At 38.2% G+C, this 23,691-nt stretch overlaps 3 protein-coding genes across 4 annotated transcripts in view; 1 reads left to right on the forward strand and 2 right to left on the reverse strand.

Annotated features, from left to right (window-relative positions):
• Positions 1–387: 387 nt before the first annotated feature.
• On the reverse strand, positions 388–1,238 carry LOC106087220 (probable DNA replication complex GINS protein PSF2). The gene is made up of 2 exons (XM_013252193.2): positions 904–1,238; positions 388–847 (listed from the first exon to the last, which is right to left on the reverse strand). Exons 1-2 carry the CDS (start codon positions 1,146–1,148, stop codon positions 499–501), a joined length of 594 nt encoding a protein of 197 aa, XP_013107647.1. The 5' UTR covers positions 1,149–1,238; the 3' UTR covers positions 388–498.
• A 1,022-nt stretch (positions 1,239–2,260) lies between these two features.
• On the forward strand, positions 2,261–8,115 carry LOC106087240 (vacuolar protein sorting-associated protein 53 homolog). Its single transcript, XM_013252209.2, has 5 exons — positions 2,261–2,439; positions 2,507–3,774; positions 3,836–4,008; positions 6,669–6,924; positions 6,987–8,115. The coding sequence occupies exons 1-5, from the start codon at positions 2,338–2,340 to the stop codon at positions 7,927–7,929; spliced, it is 2,742 nt and encodes a 913-aa protein (XP_013107663.2). The 5' UTR covers positions 2,261–2,337; the 3' UTR covers positions 7,930–8,115.
• A 4,760-nt stretch (positions 8,116–12,875) lies between these two features.
• LOC106087243 (TNF receptor-associated factor 4) overlaps positions 12,876–23,691 on the reverse strand; it is an 89,330-nt gene continuing 78,514 nt past the window's right edge. The window contains exons 3-4 of one of the 2 annotated variants that reach the window (XM_013252212.2): positions 18,121–18,225; positions 12,876–15,019 (exon numbers count right to left, since the gene is read on the reverse strand). In XM_013252212.2, coding sequence (XP_013107666.2) covers positions 13,928–15,019; positions 18,121–18,225 — 1,197 coding nt within the window. In that variant the 3' untranslated portion in view covers positions 12,876–13,927. The remainder of the gene's footprint in view (positions 15,020–18,120; positions 18,226–23,691) is intronic. The other variant, XM_013252213.2, reaches the window with a different exon arrangement.

The raw sequence follows: 23,691 nt of genomic DNA on the forward strand, positions 1-23,691 counted from the left end.
ATCCTTCAATCGCCCGCATATGATAAGATCTCGATTGCGACTGAGGGGATGTAAAATAGAGAAATAAAGGTAGATCTAAAACTGTGACGCAAATATCTCTAAACCATGACCTAACCTAACCTAAAACTTGGACGAACCTACCGGTATTTCAGCTTTTTAAGATGTAAATGACTTAAAAAGCGCATTTATTTGAACAGGGAGATCTATTCATAATGCATAGTTATCACAGAAAAACATATCCATTCATCTTTAAAAATGCATTAATTTATCATTGATTATTTGTGGCTTTAATGCATACATATCAAATTTTGTGGGATTCGCAAAGCTGTTATTTCCTACATAAGTCGCTTTAACTAATGTTCCCTTAAAACATATATCTAATAATAATTCAGTTTTCCACACATCCAATAGCTGCTTTACTAGGATTCATATAATTTTGCTGATAACTTACTACTAAAAAAAACAATTACTTACGACTGAATTTGTAATCCTAATATTTTACTGTGTTGAAAACGAGCTGGAATTCAAAGTACTTGAATTTATGCCTGACATGGAAGTGTGAGTCGCTACTGCTGTACGCTGATAACGAGCTATATGATCCAAGGAGTGCGGTAAAATTGGACGAACACTGTGCATTTCTAATAAAGTCAAATTATCCAATTTGGCATAAGTGCCTTCGCCCTTGATGAAAGCATCTATAGATGTTCGTAGTTTTGATTCACGTATATCGAATATATCCTTTATAATTGTACGGATTTCTTCACAACGTGGCACATCATCAGGAGCTGTGCTCATTATAAGTTGAGCCTCAACCATGTAATGCTCACTGGGCATTTTCGTAAAGAATCTATAACACAAGATGACATTAAAGTATGTAATAGAATTGAAACGTCTTATTCTTACTTGGAACGTTTTTCCTCTTCTTTAATTTCCTCCAACAGATCCATATCCATCCATTCGGGAGGCACTATGCGGCATTTCTGTTGCTTACGCAAATGTATCCCCAACCAGAGGGGTACATGGACAGGCATACCGGCTCGGAACGGTCCCACACTGCCTGATATCAAGTGCAAAGGATCAAAGGAAAAGTTTGGTATTACCCCTATGATTGATTTCTCCCCAATAAATTCTATAACACAAGGTTCCATTGTATCGGTTTTTTAATTAGCTATTAACTATTTTAATTGGTTGTTAATGCTCCAATTGCATAGGCAAACAAAAATATACTTTAGCCCGCCGAAAAGATAACAGCTGTTTTGATTGTGTTTGAACATTCAGGGCTGCATTTCGCAACGTCCAGGGTACTAAAAATTCCAATGGGGTGTTTCTATTTAGAGACAACCCGAGCTGTTCCGATTTTCACGAAAGTTTGGGATGATAAAACGGTTTTCGTGCGATTTTCATTTAATTTATATTACATTTCGTTTGCAACACTCCATGGCTGAATTATGTAACGGTTATCTCTTTTGTACAACGACATAAAAACCATATGGTAAAATCACCATCTTGTCATCCAAGGCGGATTTAAAAAGGTGGCTGGCAAAACGTCAATCAGCTTGATGTTAAGCATGGCGAAACAATTAAAGGTGGTCTCATTTTTACAATAGCCACAAATCATACGGTGCAATCCGCCATCAAGCTGATCGACGTTTTGGCAACACTCTCAAAGAAATTTGTGTGTGTTGCCGGCTGCTAACAACTGTTCGCGTGAGACCACCTTTTTAAATCCGCCTTGGCCATGGTCCTTGAGTGACGCCACGGCATAATTACCAGCTAGTGTACCGTTACAGGTGAGTATAATTTTTTCTCGCGGAGTGCACTATCTGCCAACGAGTTTTGGTTGCCGCGAACTATTGGGTTGCCCAAAAAGTAATTGCGGATTTTTCATATAGTCGGCGTTTACAAATTTTTTCACAGCTTGTGACTCTGTAATTGCATTCTTTCTTCTGTCAGTTATCAGCTGTAACTTTTAGCTTGCTTTAGAAAAAAAGTGTAAAAAAAGTATATTTGATTAAAGTTCATTCCAAGTTTTATAAAAAATGCATCTACTTTCTTTTAAAAAATCCGCAATTACTTTTTGGGCAACCCAATAGTATACTCAAAACCAGAACTGCACTAATCACTGATTTTGACAGATAGTGAACTCAATATTTTGTTGTTGGGCAACTGCCACTACGTGTAAACGAATATATTTTGAATGGCACCATTGTGAGCGTTTTGACAGACGCAAAGCTTAACATCATTCATTAAGGGTCGGATGTAAATAACATAATATATATTCTTATTATATATTAGAAAAATACTACAAAAAATTAAGGAAGACAATCTCGTGCAATAATGAGTGCTCCTGAGGCGCCTTTGGAACCCGTTTCCAAGGCTTCTCAAGAGAATGGCAGTAAAATACACTTTACCAAGGAGGTGAAGCAAGTCATTGATAAGGTTCGTATTTGCCTCCATACGAAAAGAGTTTTGCAGTGAGTTTCCTATATTTGTTCATATTTCCTAGGTTTTAAAGTCCGATGATCCTATGGATGCACCTGATTTCAATTGCGTTGACTATATAAATCAATTATTTCCCAATGAGCAATCCCTAGCCACTATAGATGAGACCATTCAAAGAATGCAATGTGAAGTCTCACTCATTGATGACAACATACGTTCGGTGGTACGTGGTCAGACCAATACCGGACAAGATGGCCAGATGGCCTTATATGAGGCACAAAAAGTTATTTCAACTCTTTATGATCACATCATTGATGTGAAAACAAGAGCTGAGAAAACCGAAGAAATGGTCAAAGAAATCACACGAGACATCAAACAATTGGATTGTGCCAAACGTAATCTGACCTCGGCCATTACTACTTTGAATCATTTGCATATGCTAGTAGGTGGTATCGAAAGTTTGGAAAAGTTAATTGAAAAACGATTATATGGGGAGATTCTAAACCCCTTGCAAGCCATAACCGAAGTCAACCAACACTTTCAACAATATTCAGATATTGAAGAAATTAAGAATCTATCGCAAAGTGTCGACCGTATACAGGTCACGCTGGCCCAACAAATAACAGAAGATTTCAAAGAGGCCTTTTTAGCCAAACCGAATGCGGGACATCAGCGTTTGGGTTTGAATCAATTGGCAGATGCATGCAAAGTGGTATCAGTTTTAGATCCCAAAGTTAAAAAGGAGCTACTGAAGTGGTTCATAGCGCAGCAATTAGAGGAATATCTGCATCTCTTCCATGAAAATCAAGACATAGCATGGCTAGATAAAATTGATAAACGCTATGCTTGGCTAAAACGACATTTACTTGACTTCGAAGACAAATTTGGAGCCGTTTTTCCTTTGGACTGGGAAGTATCCGAACGCATAACTGTAGAATTTTGTCGCCTGACACGCGAACAGTTGTCTCAAATCATGGCCAAGAGGACAAATGAAATTGATGTAAGGCTCTTGTTATTCGCCATCAATAAGACACAGGCCTTTGAACAATTGCTATCGAAGAGATTTACTGGTGTCACTTTGGGTCATAGTAATAACACCGCAGATAAGCTTACCACACCAGCATTAGCGGAGTCATCACAAGGTGATGGCAGTGGGGTCATAAATCCGGCTTTGGTGGTGTTTCATGATCAAATAGGAAGTTGTTTCAAGGCTCATCTGGATATCTACATCAAGAGTATAGATCGAAATTTGACCGAACTTATAGAGAAATTTGTGGAACAAGCTAAGGAACCTCTTAAAGTTGCCGAGGCCAAAACTACAGTGTATCCTAGGTGTGTATAGTTTTATGATACTAATTTGGTAAAATAACCGTCTTTGTTTTTTATCATTTAGCTCTGCAGATCTTTTTGTTTTCTACAAAAAATGCATGGTGCAATGTAATCAACTTAGTAATGAACAGCCCATGTATGAATTGGCAATGGTTTTCAAGAAATATTTACGAGAATATGCCAGCAAAGTTTTGGAGTTTAGCATACCGAAATTGTTAACTACATCCACTTCGATTGGTAAGTAGACTTTGCATGCATTTTTCGTTTTTGGCTTGTCTTTGTTAGGTTTATACTCGTGTTGAATTATTTTTTGTTTTCTAGTAGTTATGTATAGCAATATTGTTTGGGGATTTAAATTTATTTTTATCAGAACAGTTGGTTGTCGACACAGATGGTTTTTGGTTGCTTATATATAACTTTTTTATGTTTTCTAATTTTTATCCTTATTTAAATTTCATTTATTTACAAAATTTGCAATAATTTGACATTTTTTTAATTACTTTTTGAGTGTTTTGAACCTGTATGAAGGAGTCGTAATCGGCTATACAGAAGGACCAAATGGGGAAACCCATGGCATCCGGTTGTAAGGATTAACCCGATAACAAGGGCTGTCGCCTCAGTATACAGCCCTTAGTAGTTTGGTGGACTACGATGGAGAAACAGTGCAACATAACGATAATGCAAACGGTTCAGTGTACATTCAGAGAACATGTTATCTTGGCAAGAGCGGAGCAATGGGAAAAACACTCATAAGGGCATTAGAGACTATTCTATATGTATCCGACCCATCCCGCAAGGATATTGTAGAACAGAGAACGGGCTTAACGACCACCACAGCCCTTGTTTTGGCAGGAGATGGTATCCTGCCAAAAAATTCAGCAGTGTTTGACACAGAGTGGGAGGCTTGCTGATCTGTGTCTGAGGTGGGATGGGAGCGATATATGTAACTTATAACCTGCATTATTATGGCATTAGGATCGAGATCCTGGCCATATGGATGTAGTATTCTGGAGCCTTTGTAATGAGGAGTGAAATCTACTGGAGATGGATTCTGGGCTAACGCTGCAACTGCCTCCGTCCTATTAAAACTTGGAAAGTCTTGGGAAACGCTCTCACTCTCCTCGTCATTAAGTTGGTGGTGTAGGTTCGGTTGACTTTGTCCTGATTAATATGGGCCTGGCTCTGCTTGCATAGACAACCATGAGACCACAATGACGTAACTACACATTAAACTGAAATAAGGGCTTTAAGTTTGGATCTACTGAAGAAGTGATGAATCATACGAATAAGTGGAGAACAGAGTAGAAAAAAAGTATAATCAGGAGAACAGTTTATATGGGGGCTATAACAGGTGATGAACTGATTTCGAACATACTCTTCACAGTTGTTGGAAGTCATAACAAAATATCTCATGCAAAATTTCAGACAAATCGGATAATAATTGCACCCTCTTGCGGCTCAAGAAGTCAAGATGCGAGATCGATTTAAATGGAAGCTTTAGTTTATGGACCGATTTGCACCATTCTTGGAACAGTTGTTGGAATATAATTTCATTCATATTTTCAGGCAAATCGAATAAGAATTGCGCCCTCTAGATGCTTAAGAACTAAAGATACCAGATTAGTTTATATGGGAGCTATATCAGTTTATGGACTGATTTGGACCATACTTGGCAAAGTAAAGGAGGTCACGGAAGCGCAGAGGTTAGCATCTCTGCCTATGACGCTGAACGCCTGGGTTCGAATCCTGGCGATACCATCAGAAAAAATTTTCAACAGTGGAATTCCTCTCCTATTGCTGGCAACATTTGTGAGGTACTATACTATGGACTGTACTATAAAAAGGAGGTCCCTTATCATTGACCTTAAACTTGAATCGGACTACACTCATTTATATGTGAGAAATTTGCTCCTGTCCCTTAGTGGAATATTCATGGGCAAAATTTGCAATTTGCATTGGCAAAGTTGATGGAAGTAAAAACAAAACACTTCATGCAAATTTCAGCCAAATCGGATAAGAATTACGCCCTCTAGAGGCTCAAGAAGTCAAGATTAAGGATCGGTTTATATGGCAGCTATATCAAAACATGGACCCTTATTGTCCATTTACAATCCCAACCGACCTACACAAAAATTTCGAGCGTCTAACCTTTACGTGCTTTCGAGAGACGGACGGAAAGGGCTAAATCAACTTAGAATAACAAGACGATACAGAATTTGTTGGGTCTAAGATCAATATTTCGAGGAGTTACAAACGGAATGACGAAATTAGTAAACCCCCCATTTTATGTTGGAGGGTATAAAAATATGCTGAGTTGATAGCTTGATCGACTTACTCATGTAGGTGTCGTTTATTGAATTATTACAAGGGTATCGATGGACTGGAAACAAGTCTGATCGAGAATAGTAATTACATTACACAGTCACCTAAGAGAAAGTTCCAAGGATAGTCTTTGTTTCCCTTAATATTTTGGGGGGAGGTAAGAAAGCTTGTTTTTTAGAATTAGTAGAGAAAATAGTTTTGGCAAACCGCTACCGGAAACGGATATTCAAACTTTATATTTTTTTAAATGTGTTCCTTATTTGTAATATTTTTACATTAAACACATCACTGACCATATGTAACTGCTTTTAAGTTCTTCAAATTGTGTAAAAATGTTGTTAATAATGAGAATAATTAATTTGTGTTGCACGTTTTCGGGCTGATTTGGTGTCATACAAAGTTACATATCATTGTGTTGTTGCATTTTTCTACATTTAATTTTGTTTTCTGATGTTAAATAAACCATATCATCATCTTTAACCACTCTATATACTTGTAAATAAAGATAAGTTAACACTTTTAACAATTTTCAATAACTTGAAACCCAACTTTTTCAAAATAAAAAAAAATCTCAGGCAAAAGCATGTCGCTTCTCACACGGGATATGCAAAATCTCTCAACGGCTGCTGGACAAGTGATACATAACTTCTTGAAAGAGGGTGATGCCCAACGCTTCTCCAGAGATGATCTAATACGCATATGTTGTGTATTGACCACAGCTGAATATTGCCTGGAAACGGTACAACAATTGGAAGAGAAACTTAAGGAAAAAGTTGCTCCCGCATATGTCAACAAAGTGGATATGTCAGAGGAGAAAGATGTCTTCCATCGGTAGATTGGATATTATCTTAAATGAAATCTTTCTCTCTATCTCGTATTCTCTCTATTTCCAGGATTATTTCAAGTTGCATACAATTATTAGTACAAGATCTGGAAGCAGGCTGTGAGCCCAGTTTACAGGCCATGGCTAAGGTTCAATGGCAAAACATAAACAATGTGGGTGATCAAAGTCCCTTTATATCGAGCATGTGTGCCAATTTTAAGCAAACTGTACCCATACTTCGTGATAACTTGGCCACTTCGCGTAAATATTTCACCCAGTTCTGTCACAAATTTGTCAATGTTTTCATACCGAAATTCATCAATGTTTTATACAAATGCAAGTTGACTTTATCCGATGGCTCGAATAATGTCTTGGGCTGTGAACAATTGCTGCTTGATACCCACAGTCTGAAGACCGCTCTTCTTGATTTGCCATCCATTGGTTCAAGTGTGAATCGCAAGGCTCCCACATCCTTTACCAAGGTGGTGGTCAAAGACATGACACGTGCTGAAATGATTATAAAAGTGGTCATGACACCGGTACAACCACCAGCTCATTTCACGCAACAGGTGCTAAAACTATTACCCGACATAACAATAGCGGAATATCAAAAGATTTTAGATATGAAAGCTGTTAAACGTGTCGATCAATTGCAGTTGATAGACATATTTAAACGAACTGCCTCCACAGCGGCGTTTGCTTCGGAAAGTACTGAAACAACGGAGATAAACTTGGATTCGAATGCGGCAGCTGGTGGTGAATTGAATACGGATAGTAATTTAATAGCTGATGCAACCTCTACAGAAAATGTGACGCAAGTTGCTGTCTCTGCACCATCTTCTTCCGCCATAGGCTCTACTTCAACACCTAAACGTGCCTTCATATTTAGTGTTGGCAGTTTTACCGGTGGTGGCAGTAGTGCCGATAAATCCGCAGATGGTTCAACCCCAGCGGGAGGAGATAGAGGTCGCATACGAAAATTGGAAAATCTTTTAAAGAAGAGATTGCCATAGAGTTTTGCATGATTATTTCATCGATTCGGAAAAAGTGTTCCCTTATTAATATGTGCCCTTTTTTAAAACATTCCATTATAATTATTATTATTGATTTGTATTATAATATCTTAATTAAGTTATACAATTTTAAAATTTTATTTCAATTGTGCAATGCGAATAAAAATATTTATTTATCGATTGTGATTTATGGATTTCTTTAAGTCAAAAACTTATTAAAATGTTACAGTGTCTTAGAAAGTTGTCACAAAAATTTTTTTCGAAATTTGATTTTTAAAAAAATTTTGTTAGAATCTGACTTTAATAGAAAATTTCGTCGAAATTAAGTTTTCATAGCAGAAACTTGATTTTCATAAAAAATTTCGTCCAAATTTGATTTTGATAGTTATTATCATAGAAAATTTCGTGATTCTTGATTTTTAAGAAAATTTCCCCAAAATTTGATTTTTTAAAAAAAATTTCATTGAAACTTGTGGGTCTATTATGGGTTGCAACTCGACTACAGTTGAGTTGCCAGGTGACAAAACCACGAAGTAAAAATTAGTATAAAGTTGGAAATGTTTTGTCAATTTCATTCAATATCAATATTTTTAAAGTACAGCTACTTAGAAATCTGTAAAAAAGTACATAACTCAATACAAAAATAAAAATTTCTGTATCGAATTTGGCCGTTGGCAACGCAACAGTAGTTGGATTGCCATCCATAATCGACCCATTGATTTTCATACAAAATTTCGTTGAAATTTGTTTTTGCTTGAAAATTTCGTCGAAATTTGATCATCAACACCTTTGTCCTACATACCCAAAGACTATTCGGTACGGTGTAGAGCACGCTTATGTTTCGTAACAGGGCTCAATAAGTTCTCTTACTCTTCTTAGCGCAGTAAGAATGAAGAAAGCCTTACTTTCCACTATTCCGATACAGTTGCCAAACGATACATCAACAATGCCAAAGTTTTTTGCTGTGCACTTGAACTTTCTTTGAATGTCACTGCAAGTGCTTTTTGATTTTTACAGAAAATTTTGTCGAAATTTGTTTTTTTTTTAATTTAAATAGAAAAAATTTGATTTTCATAGAAAATTACATCCAAATTTGATCTCCATAGAAAATTTCGTCAATATTTGATTTTCATAGAAAATTTTTCGGAATTTGATTTTCCCAGAAAATTCCGTCTTAATTAGATATTTATTGACAATTACGTCTGACTTTGATTTTTAGGGAAAATTGCATAGAAATTTTATTGTTATAGAAAATTTCTTCGAAATTTGATTCCAAAAAAAAAAATGTACACAAAATTCAATTCCATAGAAAATGGCATTGAAATTATATTTTAAAACCAAGTTTTTTCTAAATTTGGGTTTTCATAGTCAGAACTTGATTTTCCTAGATTTTCCTCTTCATAGAATATTTTGTCGAAATTTGATTTTCATAGAAAATTTCGCCAAAATTTGATATTTATGGAAAATTTTGTCGAAATTTTAATTTTTATAGAAAATTTCGTCGAAATTTGAGTTTCTAGAAAATTTCATCGAAATTCGATTTTTTTAGAAAATTCCGTCAACATTTTATTTGATTTCACAGAGATATTTCGTGACCCACCGTTAGAGGGACGTTTTGGCGATGTGTCAAATAATTTGGAATGGCTGACCGTTGCGAACGCTTTGCATACGTCCACAGCCACAGGGACCGTCCCATCACATGGCCTGAGCTGATTGAAGCAAAGCAGTTGTTGTGCTATGCAGTCTTCGAAGTCCTTGCTGATGCTCGTTGAATGGAAACTCTAGAACGAGGCTCGGGAGCAGTAGTCCCGTCAGCGTCTTGGCTACTGGTGAGAGAAGGGGGTCTGTCTGTACGACTTCCCCTTACTCGGGTTCTTCCCAGGCTTTAGATGCGGGATCACTCTGCTAATCCTCCAGACATCGGTCAATGTAAGAGTATTCAAAAATAGTTTGAGGAAAATTGTAAGGTATCGCGTACCAGGTAAATCCAGATTCTACGGCATCAGTGTAGAGATTCCGTCTTGGTTGACTTGGTGCCACGATAAATTGTCACGGCTGTTCATTGGCTCGGAGACCAGGGATACGACGAATGGCTCCCCTTCTAGACTCTTGGGATGCTCAATTAATTAACGGCTCAACAACCTGTTGCAACTCTTCGGGTCAGTAACAGTTACGTCGCCAAAAGGGACTGAGCTCCTGTCATCCCTTCTACCGGGGTTCGAGAGTGACTTTACATATGACCACAGCTTGCCTAAGATACACAGCCATAAATTACGCCATGGTATCATTTCACCCCGAATGTGGATACCAAATTTGTGCTCTACTCCCAAATATCTTTCATTGCATACTTGGCCCTCAAAACGATATTAGACTCGTATTTTATTCTCAAGTACATGTTATTTGAGCCCCATATTGAATAGTAAGCCCCACCTTATTTAAGTCCTGTTTGGCAAATATTTTGGGAATGGAGCGGACGCCATAAATTTGGATACCAAATTTCGCCAAAACGCTCCAGCCATCTGTAGGAATTGAAAATTATTGTAAGGAGTAGGTTTAGCACTTGTAAGGAGTAGGGTTAGCACCACTCAGAGATCTCAAGTTCATTGTGTTTGCCCTATAAGAAGGTAGTATAGAAAAAAGATCGCACACCCTACAGATATTTGCCTCTCCCTTTGTTCATCGCGACGTCAGGTGATCATTGTAGTGATCAATCGAGACACCTATCGCCAGACCGAAGTCTTGCTTCCTCATCCCCAGGATAAGCGATGTCCTGTTTTGTGTAATACTCGGCCACAGGGCCTTCGAAACCGAAGCCGGAGTACCCTCAGCTCAGAGATCCTTTTTCAGAAAAACGACAAATCATCGGCAAGGAAAGACTCCACTGATAAATAATCAGTCGCGCACACCATGCTGCCAAATCCTGCGTGCCCAATGACCTAAGACACCAACTCATTAGTATCGGGTTGAGCATTCAGTAGCATTCAGAGCATTCATTCCTAGAGGTCCCTTCCCCTAGCTTAGTTTCTCTCTCGACAGGTGGTCCCCTAAAAACACCCTGCTTCCGCTTCCTGGTTGTTGTTGTTGTAACCACACTTGTATGAGGAGGTGGCGATCCTTGTCAAGCTCCATGTACAAGCTCGTTCCGGTCCATTGAACCGATCTCCGCGAGAACGTTATAGCCATGGGTTTTTTAAAGGCGCCAACAACTCACCGGCCGGCCTCTCACTGAGACTCTCCACTCGATACCACTGATTGCGAATGCATGCATGCTCCGTATATGAAGCATCCAACTATCCACAATCTGTGGACGCGCCCGGTAGCTCCCAGTTGAGCTTCTCCTAATGACGACGACACCACACAAGTTGGAACTGAGAATTCCAACCGGTGTGGTGCTCATAGTCCTGCCGAGCCATCACCTGGTGAAAAGCCCCACTTCGGGCTCTTTGGAGTTTATGCCAAGATCGTTGGCCCTTGCTTATCCAATATTGCGTAGTTCCTCTAGTCACAATCTTCCTAATAGGGCCCTCTGTTAGTGATACGTTGAAAATCCGGCCCTCAGAATCGTATTAACCCAATTAATCCTGGTGGTTCCCTCATCCACCCAAGCGCCGTGACTGCATATAAGACGATTGGAGTAAAAAAATGTCAGGGGGAACTGCAGTATACTAAAATCTAACCCTGTCAAAATGCTACCATATGAAATAGGCTCCCATCTCAGCTTCTCGTTATGCGATGAACACCGCACAAGTTGGAAATGAGAATTCCAACCTGTGTGGTGCTCATAGTCATGCCCAGCCATCACCTGGTGAAAAGCACCACTTCAGGCTCTTTGGAGTTTATGCCAAGATCGTTGGCCCTTGCCCATTCAGAACACTTTCTCAATGCCCTTTGAATAAGGTTCGTGATAGTGGAACCGCCCAACCACCATGATGATTAAGTCATCCGCCTATGTAACGAGCCTAACTCTCTACTTTTCGTAAAACCTTAGAAGCCGCAAAAAAGCGCATAAAATCCAATATTGCGTAGTTCCTCTAGTCTCTAATCTTCCTAATAGGGCCCTCTGTTAGTGATACGTTGAAAATCCGGTCCTCACAATCGTATCAACCCAATTCATCCTGGTGGTTCCCGCATCCACCGAAGCGAAGTGACTGCATATAAGACGATTGGAGTTAAAAAAAATGTCAGGGCGGACTGAAGTAGACTGAAATGCTACCCTATGAAATGAGGGAGTCTGTTTATCCGTGTATACCATCGGAAAGCAATGATACAGTGGAGAAGATCGCTCAACCAATGATCGGATATATGCACTGGAACGACCTTGCTCACGAAAGAGGGATTGAGAATGCGGCATAAGAAGAATTAAACAGCTACAGAGTGAATAATCCGGCCCTCACCATCGTATCAAACCAATTCATACTGGTGGTTCCCGCATCCACCCAAGCGCCGTGACTGCATATAAGACGATTGGAGTTAAAAAATTGTCAGGGCGAACTGAAGTAGAGTGAAATGCTACCCTATGAAATGAGGGAGTCTGTTTACACGTGTATACCATCGGAAAGCAATGATACAGTGGAGAAGATCGCTCAACCAATGATCGGATATATGCACTGGAACGACCTTGCTCACGAAAGAGAGATTGAGAATGCGAGATCAAATGAATTAAACAGCTACAGAGTGAAAGCCCGTTCTTGAAGATTGTCCGTCTCTCATAGCGTTAAAATCTAACGATAAACCAGATTTGATTTGGCACAACGGGCAGATGTAGACACCCCTATTCACAAATTGTTGCGGAATTATAAATCCCTCAAAGTTTTGTTTTGTAAAGCAAATTCGTTTTAAATTTCCTTTTTGAAAACTTTATCCCTCCCACCTCTTACTCCTTTTTCCCTTTAAATAAAAGTCACGGTTTTTTTGTTTTTACAAAAATCTTCATTTTCCTTTAGATATTTTAAAATACAGTTGTGTTTTTGGGTTAACAAAAAATTTGTTATCTTAAATTAGTATCATATCATTTCATTCGATTCGATGAATATTGAAATTAAAAAAAAAATACATTTAAATAATTTTCCTGTATTTTTTTTATCGATTTTTTGCAGGAAAATATTTGTATGTATGTTTAATGTTTTCATTACATAACTATGACTATGACATTTGTTGTTATTAACTGCTGCTGAGCAACTAACATGAAAGATAGTCACTCTCTACTCCTCTCTCTCTCTCTCTCTCAAACTCTCATTGAACAAAATATGCATTTAGTAAGTAAATGGTGATGAAGAGATGGGTAATAATATTCTTTTTTTTCTAAACCTAAAATACAAACTACCAGAGTTGTCATTTTGTTGTGTGTACGTATGTGTGTGTTTGGTTATTTTTTTTTATCATTTTTGAGACAGAAAATCTTTTGAAGGAATTTTTTCTCTGGTTGAGAAAAAACGAAAGACTTAAGACACAAACTTCGAGTGCTCAAAACGAACTTTGTGCATTTGATGAATAATAACAAATAATGTTACATGTTGTTGTTGTTTTTTTTTGATGACTTTGGTTTAATTCCAGCACTTGTTTTTCAATTTCCAACTTTTTCGCATCATGTTAACGCTGATTCTTATTTTTTCGTTTTCCACAAAAATTAGCTTTAAGTGGTGATGTAAAAAATTTCCATTAAAAAAAATTAAGGACCACTAAGGTTGTGCCTATTCCTTATGCTTACTTAAGCTATATAATTTTTTAGATGACTAATCTTTTTGTGTGTGTGTGTGTGTTTTAAATGATTTTTTGTTCCAGGGCTTTCGCTTAAAGAAGTAACCTCTGGGGATTACTTAAGCGAAGCTTAAACATTTTTTTTATTGAATTTTTTGGCGTTTTGCTTAAAAGATGGCTATTTAATTTGCTTTTTTCTCTTATTCATATATATTTACAGTTTTTCTGTTTAAAGTGCTAACTTAAATACACAGTATTCATAGAAAATATGAACTTAAAACTATATTTTGGGTTTCTCATATTAGACTGCAACTATTTTGCTGGGATCCACTTTGACTCTCAAGAATACCGTGTCATCTTTGATGAAGGGACGTTTGTAGAGCAATTCATGTGATATAAATCTGGGGAAGCCAAAGCCTAACTGATCGGGTTCATTAGAGGGGCGCTGAAAATTCTCCCAAGTGGGGTCGGGTACAAAAGACTCGGCTACTCCACCCTGGCCCGATTGGGAACCTTGTTCGAAGAGAGTAAAGGTAATGGAGTGTGAGAAGGGCCATTTCAGCAAAGCATCATATTCGCCGGGCAAAACTTTTATGTAAACCGAAACATGGGTATTCTCGCCGGGACCATTGCCATTCAAGAACATGGAGGCCTGCAGCTTATAGCCATATTGAGAGGTATAGAAGGGTGGTGATACAAGCTCCAAACCATCTTTGCCCTTGGCTTCGGCCATTTTGGCAGACCAATCGGTGATTTTCCACAGCAAAGTGCCGGTGAAATTGATGGAAAGCTTGGAGACGGCCGATTTAAGCATTTGAATTTGTTGTCCCTGGCGTGCCGACAGAGCCACCATCAATGACAAATGTGAGGCGGCATTTGCCTCCAAGTGGGCCTCCAACATGTGCCGGGGTCCTTTGAATCTGCAACCGGCCTCTTTAAACGAACATGCAATGGCCAAGGCCTTGCATTCATCACGTAAATGGGATTCCAAATCGGCACGGGCTATGGGTCCAATTTCACAACGCTGTGGGCATACAGTGGGTGCACGGGGACATTGATTGACATGTAGGGCCAAGGTATCGGCCGAGAATTCCCGATTACAATGCAAGCAACGTCTCAAACGTTTGGTACAATCTTTGGATTTGTGTAAAGTCATGCGACCCCTCAACACTCGTTGTCCACATTTGGCCTCACAGTATATGGGCTCTTGGCCACAGGTGCCGGCATGTTCCTCCAGACCAGCACCGGAAAATTCACTTTGACAAAATTCACATTTGGTGCGGCGCATTGTACAGGTATATTGCAAATGATCGGTCATCATAATACGAGGAATCTGGGCACCACATTTATTGGGACACTGGGTGGCATCGTGTTTGCAAACATTCAAATGGCCCTGCAAGAAGAGAGATGGAGAAAAAAACAATTATTTTTAGTTAAATGAAAATGTAAATGAAAATTTATTAAGATGTTTATTTGAGTGTATGTTTGTGTCTTCGCGCCCAATTTCATTCATTCATTCTTTTGTTCCCATCACTTAACGACTTAATGGATGCGGATTCCATAGAAAAACACCTGAAATATGTCTAGGCATTTTTCTTAAAAAAAGAAGTCTTTGACTGCTTTATGGCCATAAAACTTAAGTCATAAAATCTAGCTAAGAGGCAATTAAGTGGCTTCAAGATGCCAACGTTAAGCGTTTGGTAACTGTTATTAACAAAAAGAATGAAAACCAATATGAATATGAGAATTATTGGCGGACAACAAAGTCCGAAAATGGTTAAGCACATTTGAAAAAATGATTTTCCCTATTGGATTTGAGGAAAATTTTTTCATCGAAGAGAAAAGAGGAAATTGTAAATTTCATTCAAAACCCAGCCTGTTTTCCAATCAGTCAGTGACATATCATGACGCAGAAATATTGATCTGCGATTCCATAAAATCCATATATTCTTGATCGTCTTCTTGACATTCTGAGTCAATCTAGCCATGTCCGTAGGTCTGTCGAAATGGCGATAGAGCTCGAATGCGTAAAACTAGGTTCCCAACATTTTGTACAGATACTTCTTATTGACGTAGGTTATTGGGGCCATATTGGTTCAGATCTTTTTATAGCCCTTATATAAACCCATCCCCAGTTTTGATTTCTTGAGCTCCTCGAAGCCTCAATTTTTCTCCGATTTGGCTGAAACTCGAAACAAGGACTTCTGTTATGACTTTAAACATCTGTGCCGAGTATACCCCGAATTGGTCCACAAACGTATATGGTCCCCATATAAACCCATCCCGGTTTTGAATTCTTGAGCCCCTTGAAGCCTCAATTTTCATCCGATTTGGCTGATACTCGGCACAAGGACTTCTATTATAATTTTTAACACCATATAAAGCGATCCCTAGCACGGTTTTACTTGTAAAAATTAGACTGGGCTACACAATTCTTTATCAGTGACATATTGTATGTGTCCTAGCTATGTGTCCTATTGCTGTCAGAGGCTTGCCTTGTGGGCTCTTGACACTATGCCCACCGCAGAATGATCGAGAATGTACAGGGTACCGCGGCGGTGCTGATCTTTGAGGCAAGGAGGAGTTTGCCGAGATAGGCGATTCCAAGCTCGAGGCCTTTGCACCTTAGGCTGAGGGAGTCATGAACCTGGCGCTATTTAAACTTTGGACTGGAGGTCGGTGATGCGGCATGGCAGCATGCTTAATGCGGCTCGAAGGGTTTTTTATCCAAGGAGCCCTTTTTTCTTGACGAGCGGATCGTCTTCCTTCCGGGAAGGGATTTCTGGGCTGCAGATACCCTGGCTTTCGCAGAACCTTTTATATACACGGAGGGTACTTAGTTTGTTATGTGCACCGAAGAAGAAGTCTTTATTGAGTTTCTTGAAATCTGGAAATTGTATAGGCTTCTGGACGGGTGTAGCCTATTTCAGGCAGAGGTCTTCGCTGTGCTGAATGCATTGGCACTGTCTCAATATACGAGGACAGTCAGGCGATCCGACAACCGCGATGAAGTACTATAACGGTAAGGGCTGCCGTCTCAGTATACAACACACTGCTACTACAACACAAAAACAGTTAGCAGATGCAAGAAGCTTCTTCGAACCGTAAAAAGGCTGTTAGGCGCTGCTGCCGACTCAACTCATACAGAACTAGGATAGATGACGATGTGCAAAATGAATGTCCTGATTGTAACCAGGGACCACACGATACACGTCACCTGTTTAACTGCCCAACCAGACCCACTCGACTCAGACCAAGATCCCTGTGAACGCAAGCAGACGAAAGATAGAACACAAAAAACTGCTACAACAACAACAACAACCAACATATTAACATCGATATGTATGTCATTGATAGTGTCTCGAATTATGCCACCAATCCAGTCCCTGAATTAATATTTGACCGAGGTCTCACTGTCCTCAAACACAGAATTTGTCTTACACTCCTGCCTCCCGGGAAAGGGGATCCCGAAGATCCTTTCTCTAATCGGTTTCGAGTCAAGGTAGTCTGCGACCCTTCTCAGTCCGCCACCGTATCCTCTCCCGTTCAGCATAACAAGTTCCCTCAGTCTTAGGGCAACCTTGCGCCAAATGCGGAATATAGACCTCGATAAGTAGGATAGCCAGCCTTGCTAATAAGCCAGCGTGCGGTGTGAACCTTAATGCTCCCGCAATTCCGACGCAGGCCAATCTTAGCACTTTTGGAAATTTCCTGTTGCGAGTCTGTGAACTTTAGGGTGGGCCAAAAACCTGAAGCTCGATTTTAATTTAATACCCACGGTTTCTTGGGCCAACTTTCTTAGAGTTTGTCGATTTGTGTACCTCAAGCGGACTTTTTTGTGGGGATTCTTGAGCACTATCCAGCAATTTTGGAAATCGGATCACAAACGAAGATTTGGCAGCCCAACAATTTTTCAAAGTATCGAGATGACCAACTTTAGGGGCCTGCCAAAAGGGCAACCTAGGGCTTTGAAATTTTTCACACGATCTCGCTAACACCTAACCATTCTCAGTGTACTTTGCGGCAGTAGAAAAAGTACTTAAACCCCATTTACACTACTCATTAAAACCGGATTTAAGGCTCTCGTCAGCTGATTTTATAAGGGGGAAACAGATGATCGAGCCGTTTAATCCGGATTTAAAGAACAGTGTAAACGGGGTTATATGGTTTTTATTTGAATTTATTAGTCGGTCCTCAATTTCATTCCAGTACTATGAGCAGGGGAAACCTTATATTATCTACTGGGAAGAACAATTTTTTTAAGAAGGAATTTGGACGGTTCCATTATTGTAATTGACTTTGCAGTAGTAGAGATATAGTTTTTTGACACACTTTTTTTAATTTCTATGGAGAATTGAAAACTGGTTTTGGCAAAACGATTGTTTTTTGGTAGAGAATTTTCGAGGTATGAAATTTAAGTTTTTCTAGGAAAATTTCCCCAAATTATTTTTGTTTTGATAATTTTATTTATTTTTTGTCTTTCTTTTTACTTACCTTTAGCTTCCTTAACTCATCGGACCAGGTGCAGCCCTGCTTGTGGTGTATGCAAAAGACCAAGGAACCCATAATGGCTTGTTTGGGATCTGGACCAGGGTAAATCTGTAAATACAAATAAAGAAATAAATAATTTAATTAATATTTTTTTATTTTTTTTATATAGAAACAAAAGGAATGATGTTTATGACTGGCCAACCTTAAATTTCCGACTACTGTTGGCAATTAAATCAAAAAACTGATTCATTTGGCTGATGGTGTTTAACGTTGCAAAGGTTATGGTGTGAATGACATCATAACCCTAGCAGCATAGAAGTTTTTATAATTAAACCAAAACTTCTTAAGAAAAGGAAAATGATGAATGCATCTCACTCTCCTCAATCAAGCGGCATGCAGGCAGTTCAACGATTTTCAATGTTTTTTCAAATGTGTACCAAAGAAACAAACAAAACCCTACACACTGACTATGGCAAAGATAGATAAGAAACCAAAGGACTGTTGGTCTTCAGCCTACCAATTGTTAGGTACTGTGAATGTTGGTATGTATATACATGTGTATGTATGAATGTTTGTATTTACTATGTACTTGAAAACGCATTTCCCTTTACATTCTTCTATAGCCCTCCATTCCAACTATAGAACAGAACATGTTTGTAGAACTTCTTTTTGTACTAGCCCTCTAAGAGCTGGGTGCAACTTCCTCTCTATCAATTTTTATACACTGAAGGGGTATTCCCTATAGGTGGTGGCTAAGCCATCAAACGGTATTTCTGTACATTATCTGCCTCTGGCTTCACGCTTCATGCATTGGCCTAAGTATACACACAAAGCGGAAATAGAATTGATAATTAAATTTTTGAACGGTTAAGTGATAAAAAGAAATTCCAAGAAAAAGATGAACCCTTGAGAATTGCCATTAAAAGTGATAAAACGAAGAAACATATCTTTCCCCCCTTAGTTTTGATGTGCGATTTTTTTTGTCCCCAACTCAATAATTGTTTATCTTTGTCCCGCCTGACCCATAAGGCAATCTGCATAAGAACAAGCAAACATGTGTGCCATAGAATTTAAACCCTTGGTGCATTGAAATATCTGTTGCTGCTGCTGTTGGTCTCCAACATCCGGTTTGATTAAAGTCAAGCGAATTACAACGCAATAAATGCCATGCTTTCTGGTGATTATAACAATGGACAGCCAACCAGCTAGGCATTCAGCCATCCAGTCTGTCATTATGGAGCCCTTCAACACCAACTGAGTTTAACACATCTTTTGGCATTAAGAAAGCAACAAAAATATAAGACAAGGCTGGCTTATAAAGCTGACAAAAAGGGGACATGTTATCGGTCATTAATGTTTATCGTTATGTTGAACGAAGCCATGTTTTTGTCATGGGGAATCTTTTGAGGCTTATCTCTTTTGCAAATAAATGCAATTAATTGCCTGCTGTTGGGATTAATTATTTAAAATTTTTGGGGAAAAAAGAAACACCCCCTTAAAAGGCCATTTATTTAATCAACGCTTAGACAATCGCAAGCTTAATTTTTAAAAGGGGCAGCTTACATATATATTTTTTTGTTTTAATTATTTGACTTAACTAAAGTTGTGAGAAAATGTCTTTCGAAATCCGAATTTCATCAAAGAATTTAGTTATTATGTTAGTTAGGTTGGTTTGTACCTATAGGCGGCTAACCATAAGGTGGCTTTACTCTGTCTTGAGAAGAAGTGCATGTAAGAATAGTACAATCTCTCAAAATCCAGTCTATAGTCTTTACGTATCCAAATATCCGTCTTTATTGCCTGCGTCTGAAAATTTTTTGTAGGTCGACCTTAGCAAAGGGCTACCTACCAGCCCCAACCTTCCAAAGGCAATTTTTAGTTTGAAACAGCCAAAAAAGGCCATTTAAATGAAAAAAAAGGCAAAACATTGGTGCATGGAATGGACTACTGCATGATCTGGGATCGCAGTGGAACTATTCTTGGGAGACCATCTAGCTTAGCTATTTCTTTTTCACAGCCTACATGAGTTCTTAATATCTTAGAGCTAGAAGAGATGCCTGACTTTCGACAAATATTCCTTTACGCTCCCGGCACGGCACAGCTGTAAGCACCACACAGGCCAGAACATTGAGGTCCGATGTGTGTGGTGTTCCTTACTGTCACGAGAAGCTTAGCTGCGCGTCCACAGGTTGTGGATAGTGGAATGTTCCATACTAAGTAGCTCCAACGGCAGTCGCGGACAATCAGCGGTATCGAGCGGAGAGTCTCAGTGTGAGGTCGGGCGGTACCGGCTCTTGCACAAATACTGAGTGCCTATGTTGCTCGATATGGCAAGGCGAATTATTGGCGCCTTTAAATAACCAATGGCCAACCTGTTCCCGCGGCGATCGGACCGGAACGAGCTTGCTCACCTACATGAGCTTGACCAGGATCGACACCTTCACATGAAAATGTGGCTACAAAAACAACAACATTCCCCTACACTCACTTGTTTGGTGCTGCCGTTATGGAATTTATGATCTCATTATGAACAGGGTATAAGCCTAAAAATTAGCAGGATTTGATTTCTAAATTTTTGTGTATGCTGAATAGAACATTGCCAAAATTTTGTTGTGGTTTTGTGAGTCATGGGAAACTTGACTGGGATTTTATTCCCTCTCTTCTATTAACAACTTTATTAAAATTGTTTTCAGTTATTATGGCAGCGTAATTGAGTTTACCGACCTGAACGTGCCAAAAACAACCCACACATCGAAAACTTAAGCGAAGAGTATGATGAGTTTGCCAACATTTTTGTTGGCAAATTCAAATTTTTGAGGCGTACATGAGAGGTAACTGAGCTCCCATTTGATATAGATCGAATTGGCCAAGCAACCATTAAATAACGAGATTATCAGGAAATCAAAGTCTGTTTTTTTTGCTATTGATGGTTCCCAAGTGGTGGCAACACACCAGAAAAAAGTAATTATCAAATCAAATTTGGTAAAAAAAATGAAGCCATAAATATGAGGTAGTTTTTATTGTTTTGTATAACACATACATGAGGAAACTTGGCATGGGTCTCTAGCAACAAAATCTCCCCCCAATTAGTCAACTAATGTTTATGGGAATAGTTTTTCAAAAATACTACCATATTTCCAAGAGCAGACGACATAAAGGTTAAAATGCCCTGTGTTGTTTTGTTTTTTTTTTTGGGCATTTCCGTTGCTGTGGTGCATGCCACAATTTAAAATTTTTGTTTGTATTGTCTATTTTTACAACATTATGTTTGTTTATTTATATTTGTGTAAATTAAAAAATAAATATTGTTTAATTGTAGGCCCTTCTTTGTCTTCTCTCTATTTCTACGAAAACAAAAAGCTTAGCATGGGTCTGTTTGGGTGATAAGTGGTGATACTCGTTGCTGCTGCAATGTTCTATTGAACATTGAAAGCTAAAGTGAGGTCCGACCACCAGCACCTCGTGCCTTATTTAGGCCTAGGGGGCAGACGAGACACGGGCCTCCACTTAACAAAAAGTGCACGTGTTATGTGGCCGCAATTTTTTTTTTTGGATGGGGGGAAATGGAAGTTTTTGGCCTTACAATGCCTGCTCTTTGTGTTGCGGTGATTTGAAAAAAAAACTAAATATTTATTTATTTAATTTAAGAATTTCGTTTATCTCCACTTTGCTGGGACCAAGTGATAATAAACCGATAAATGGAAAATAATGAAATTCTAAATTTCCTATAAAGAAAGCATTTAAAAGTAGTTTTTATAACACCTAACATTAGAAGCCATTTAATGAAATGCACATGTATTACCAATTTAATAGCTGGCTCAAGTTATTAACATGTTCCAGAGAAAAAGCACCAAAAAGTCCTCAATGTGTTCCCACGTTAATCATGATTTTTGGGGTTTTTATTACCGTTTTTTGTTTGTTAATTTTGTTTTTCTTTCTACTCTTACCTCACATTCCATCTGTTGGTGTCAGTTATGCGCGTGTGTGAGTGTGCTAAGTGTTTATTTTTTTAAGCTAAGCTCATTGGGGCTGTTTCTTAGCTTCATTCTTCGTTTTTTTGCTTAATTGTAACATCATAAAAACATGATCATTCATGTTGTTGTGTGTATACCTTTTGATTCACAACATCCGGCGTTGAGACGATGGATATCATCATCATCATGCGCCCCAACATAAAACAGCTGATCTTTGTATTTAAACAGGTTCATGAATAGAACTAAACTGTGTTGCCAACTGTGTGGTTAAGAAAAACAACACATACAAAATTACGAAAAACGCGTTTTTATTTTGGATTTTTTTTTGGATGAAAAAAAGGGAAAGTCGCATTATTTAAGAACAGAATTAAAACTTGAAACCGAAAGAACTTTTATTTATAGAACATTTATGAGGAGTTTGAAATTTTAGACTACTTTCAACTTTTGACCATTCGAAAACAGCAGAAAATATTTTTTATGTCTATTAAGCTAACATTTCTGCTATTAAGCTAACATTTCTGCTGTTATTACTAACAACTTGAGTGTATTGTTAATAACATAACATTGAAGCATTGTGAATTAAAAACAAGTGCTGAAATTTTTCACCGTTGAAAGAAATTAGCAAAGAGTTTGTTTGTAGTAGAGACGTTTTTAGCCGATGCCTGGAATATTTTTTGGACATTGATTCATCTTTTATGTTATTTCTTGATAATTGAAAATATATTGTTATTCTATTTGCAAGTTTACTAAAAAATTGTTTTTTAAGTACGCGACTGGTGATTTTTTAATAGATTTTGACGATTTAAAATATGCAGCTTTGCTTATTTTTGCCAAAATTTGCATGTGAAAAGATACCGTTTGCCATAGCAAAATGTAAACTTTTTCTCACCAGCGGAAAAAATATCTACCAGTTCATTTTTACATCTCACCAAGTAAATGTCATAATTTCGCACAACCCCTTTTTTAATAAAATTTCGGATTAAAAATCTTACTATACATGCCTCTCATCATAAAGAAATTAAATTTCCAATTGCATCTATAACCAAACGAAAACGCTGAATTGACCATACTTAAATAGCTACCTGAGCCCCTCTTATAACTAAATTTACACACACATCCGAATACTTGTCGAACAAGTTTTTAAGCCCCACAGCAGAAAGTGCATGCTGATAATGCCCTCTCATCAGATAGCCAAAAGAGTACAATAAAAACAAGTTACCGTATGATTGTTGTTGGCTTCAAAAAGCAGCTGATCTCAAATTAAAGGTACATACAATGCACATATTTCGAAGAGACAAGTAATGCACCAAAGGGGGCAAAGAGGTTGGATGAAAAATATAAATTAAAAAACACCAACGCTGTGCAAAATAAGATAAAATTTTTCAGCAACAAGAAAATTGACAAACATAAAAACAAAACAACAACAATGAATACAAAATAACAATAACCAAGCAGCAGATGTGTTAAAATACAATGTGATGAGAAGATCTTTTGTTTTAAATTTTCATGATTGACAACAAGTAGAGAAAATCAGGGATTTTCTCATGATTACAGGTAACGAATGTTTTAAACATGTTTAAGCATGGTTTTTTGTAGTCAT

The sequence above is a fragment of the Stomoxys calcitrans genome, chromosome 3 (assembly GCF_963082655.1).
Source record: "Stomoxys calcitrans chromosome 3, idStoCalc2.1, whole genome shotgun sequence".
Lineage (NCBI taxonomy): Eukaryota > Metazoa > Arthropoda > Insecta > Diptera > Muscidae > Stomoxys > Stomoxys calcitrans.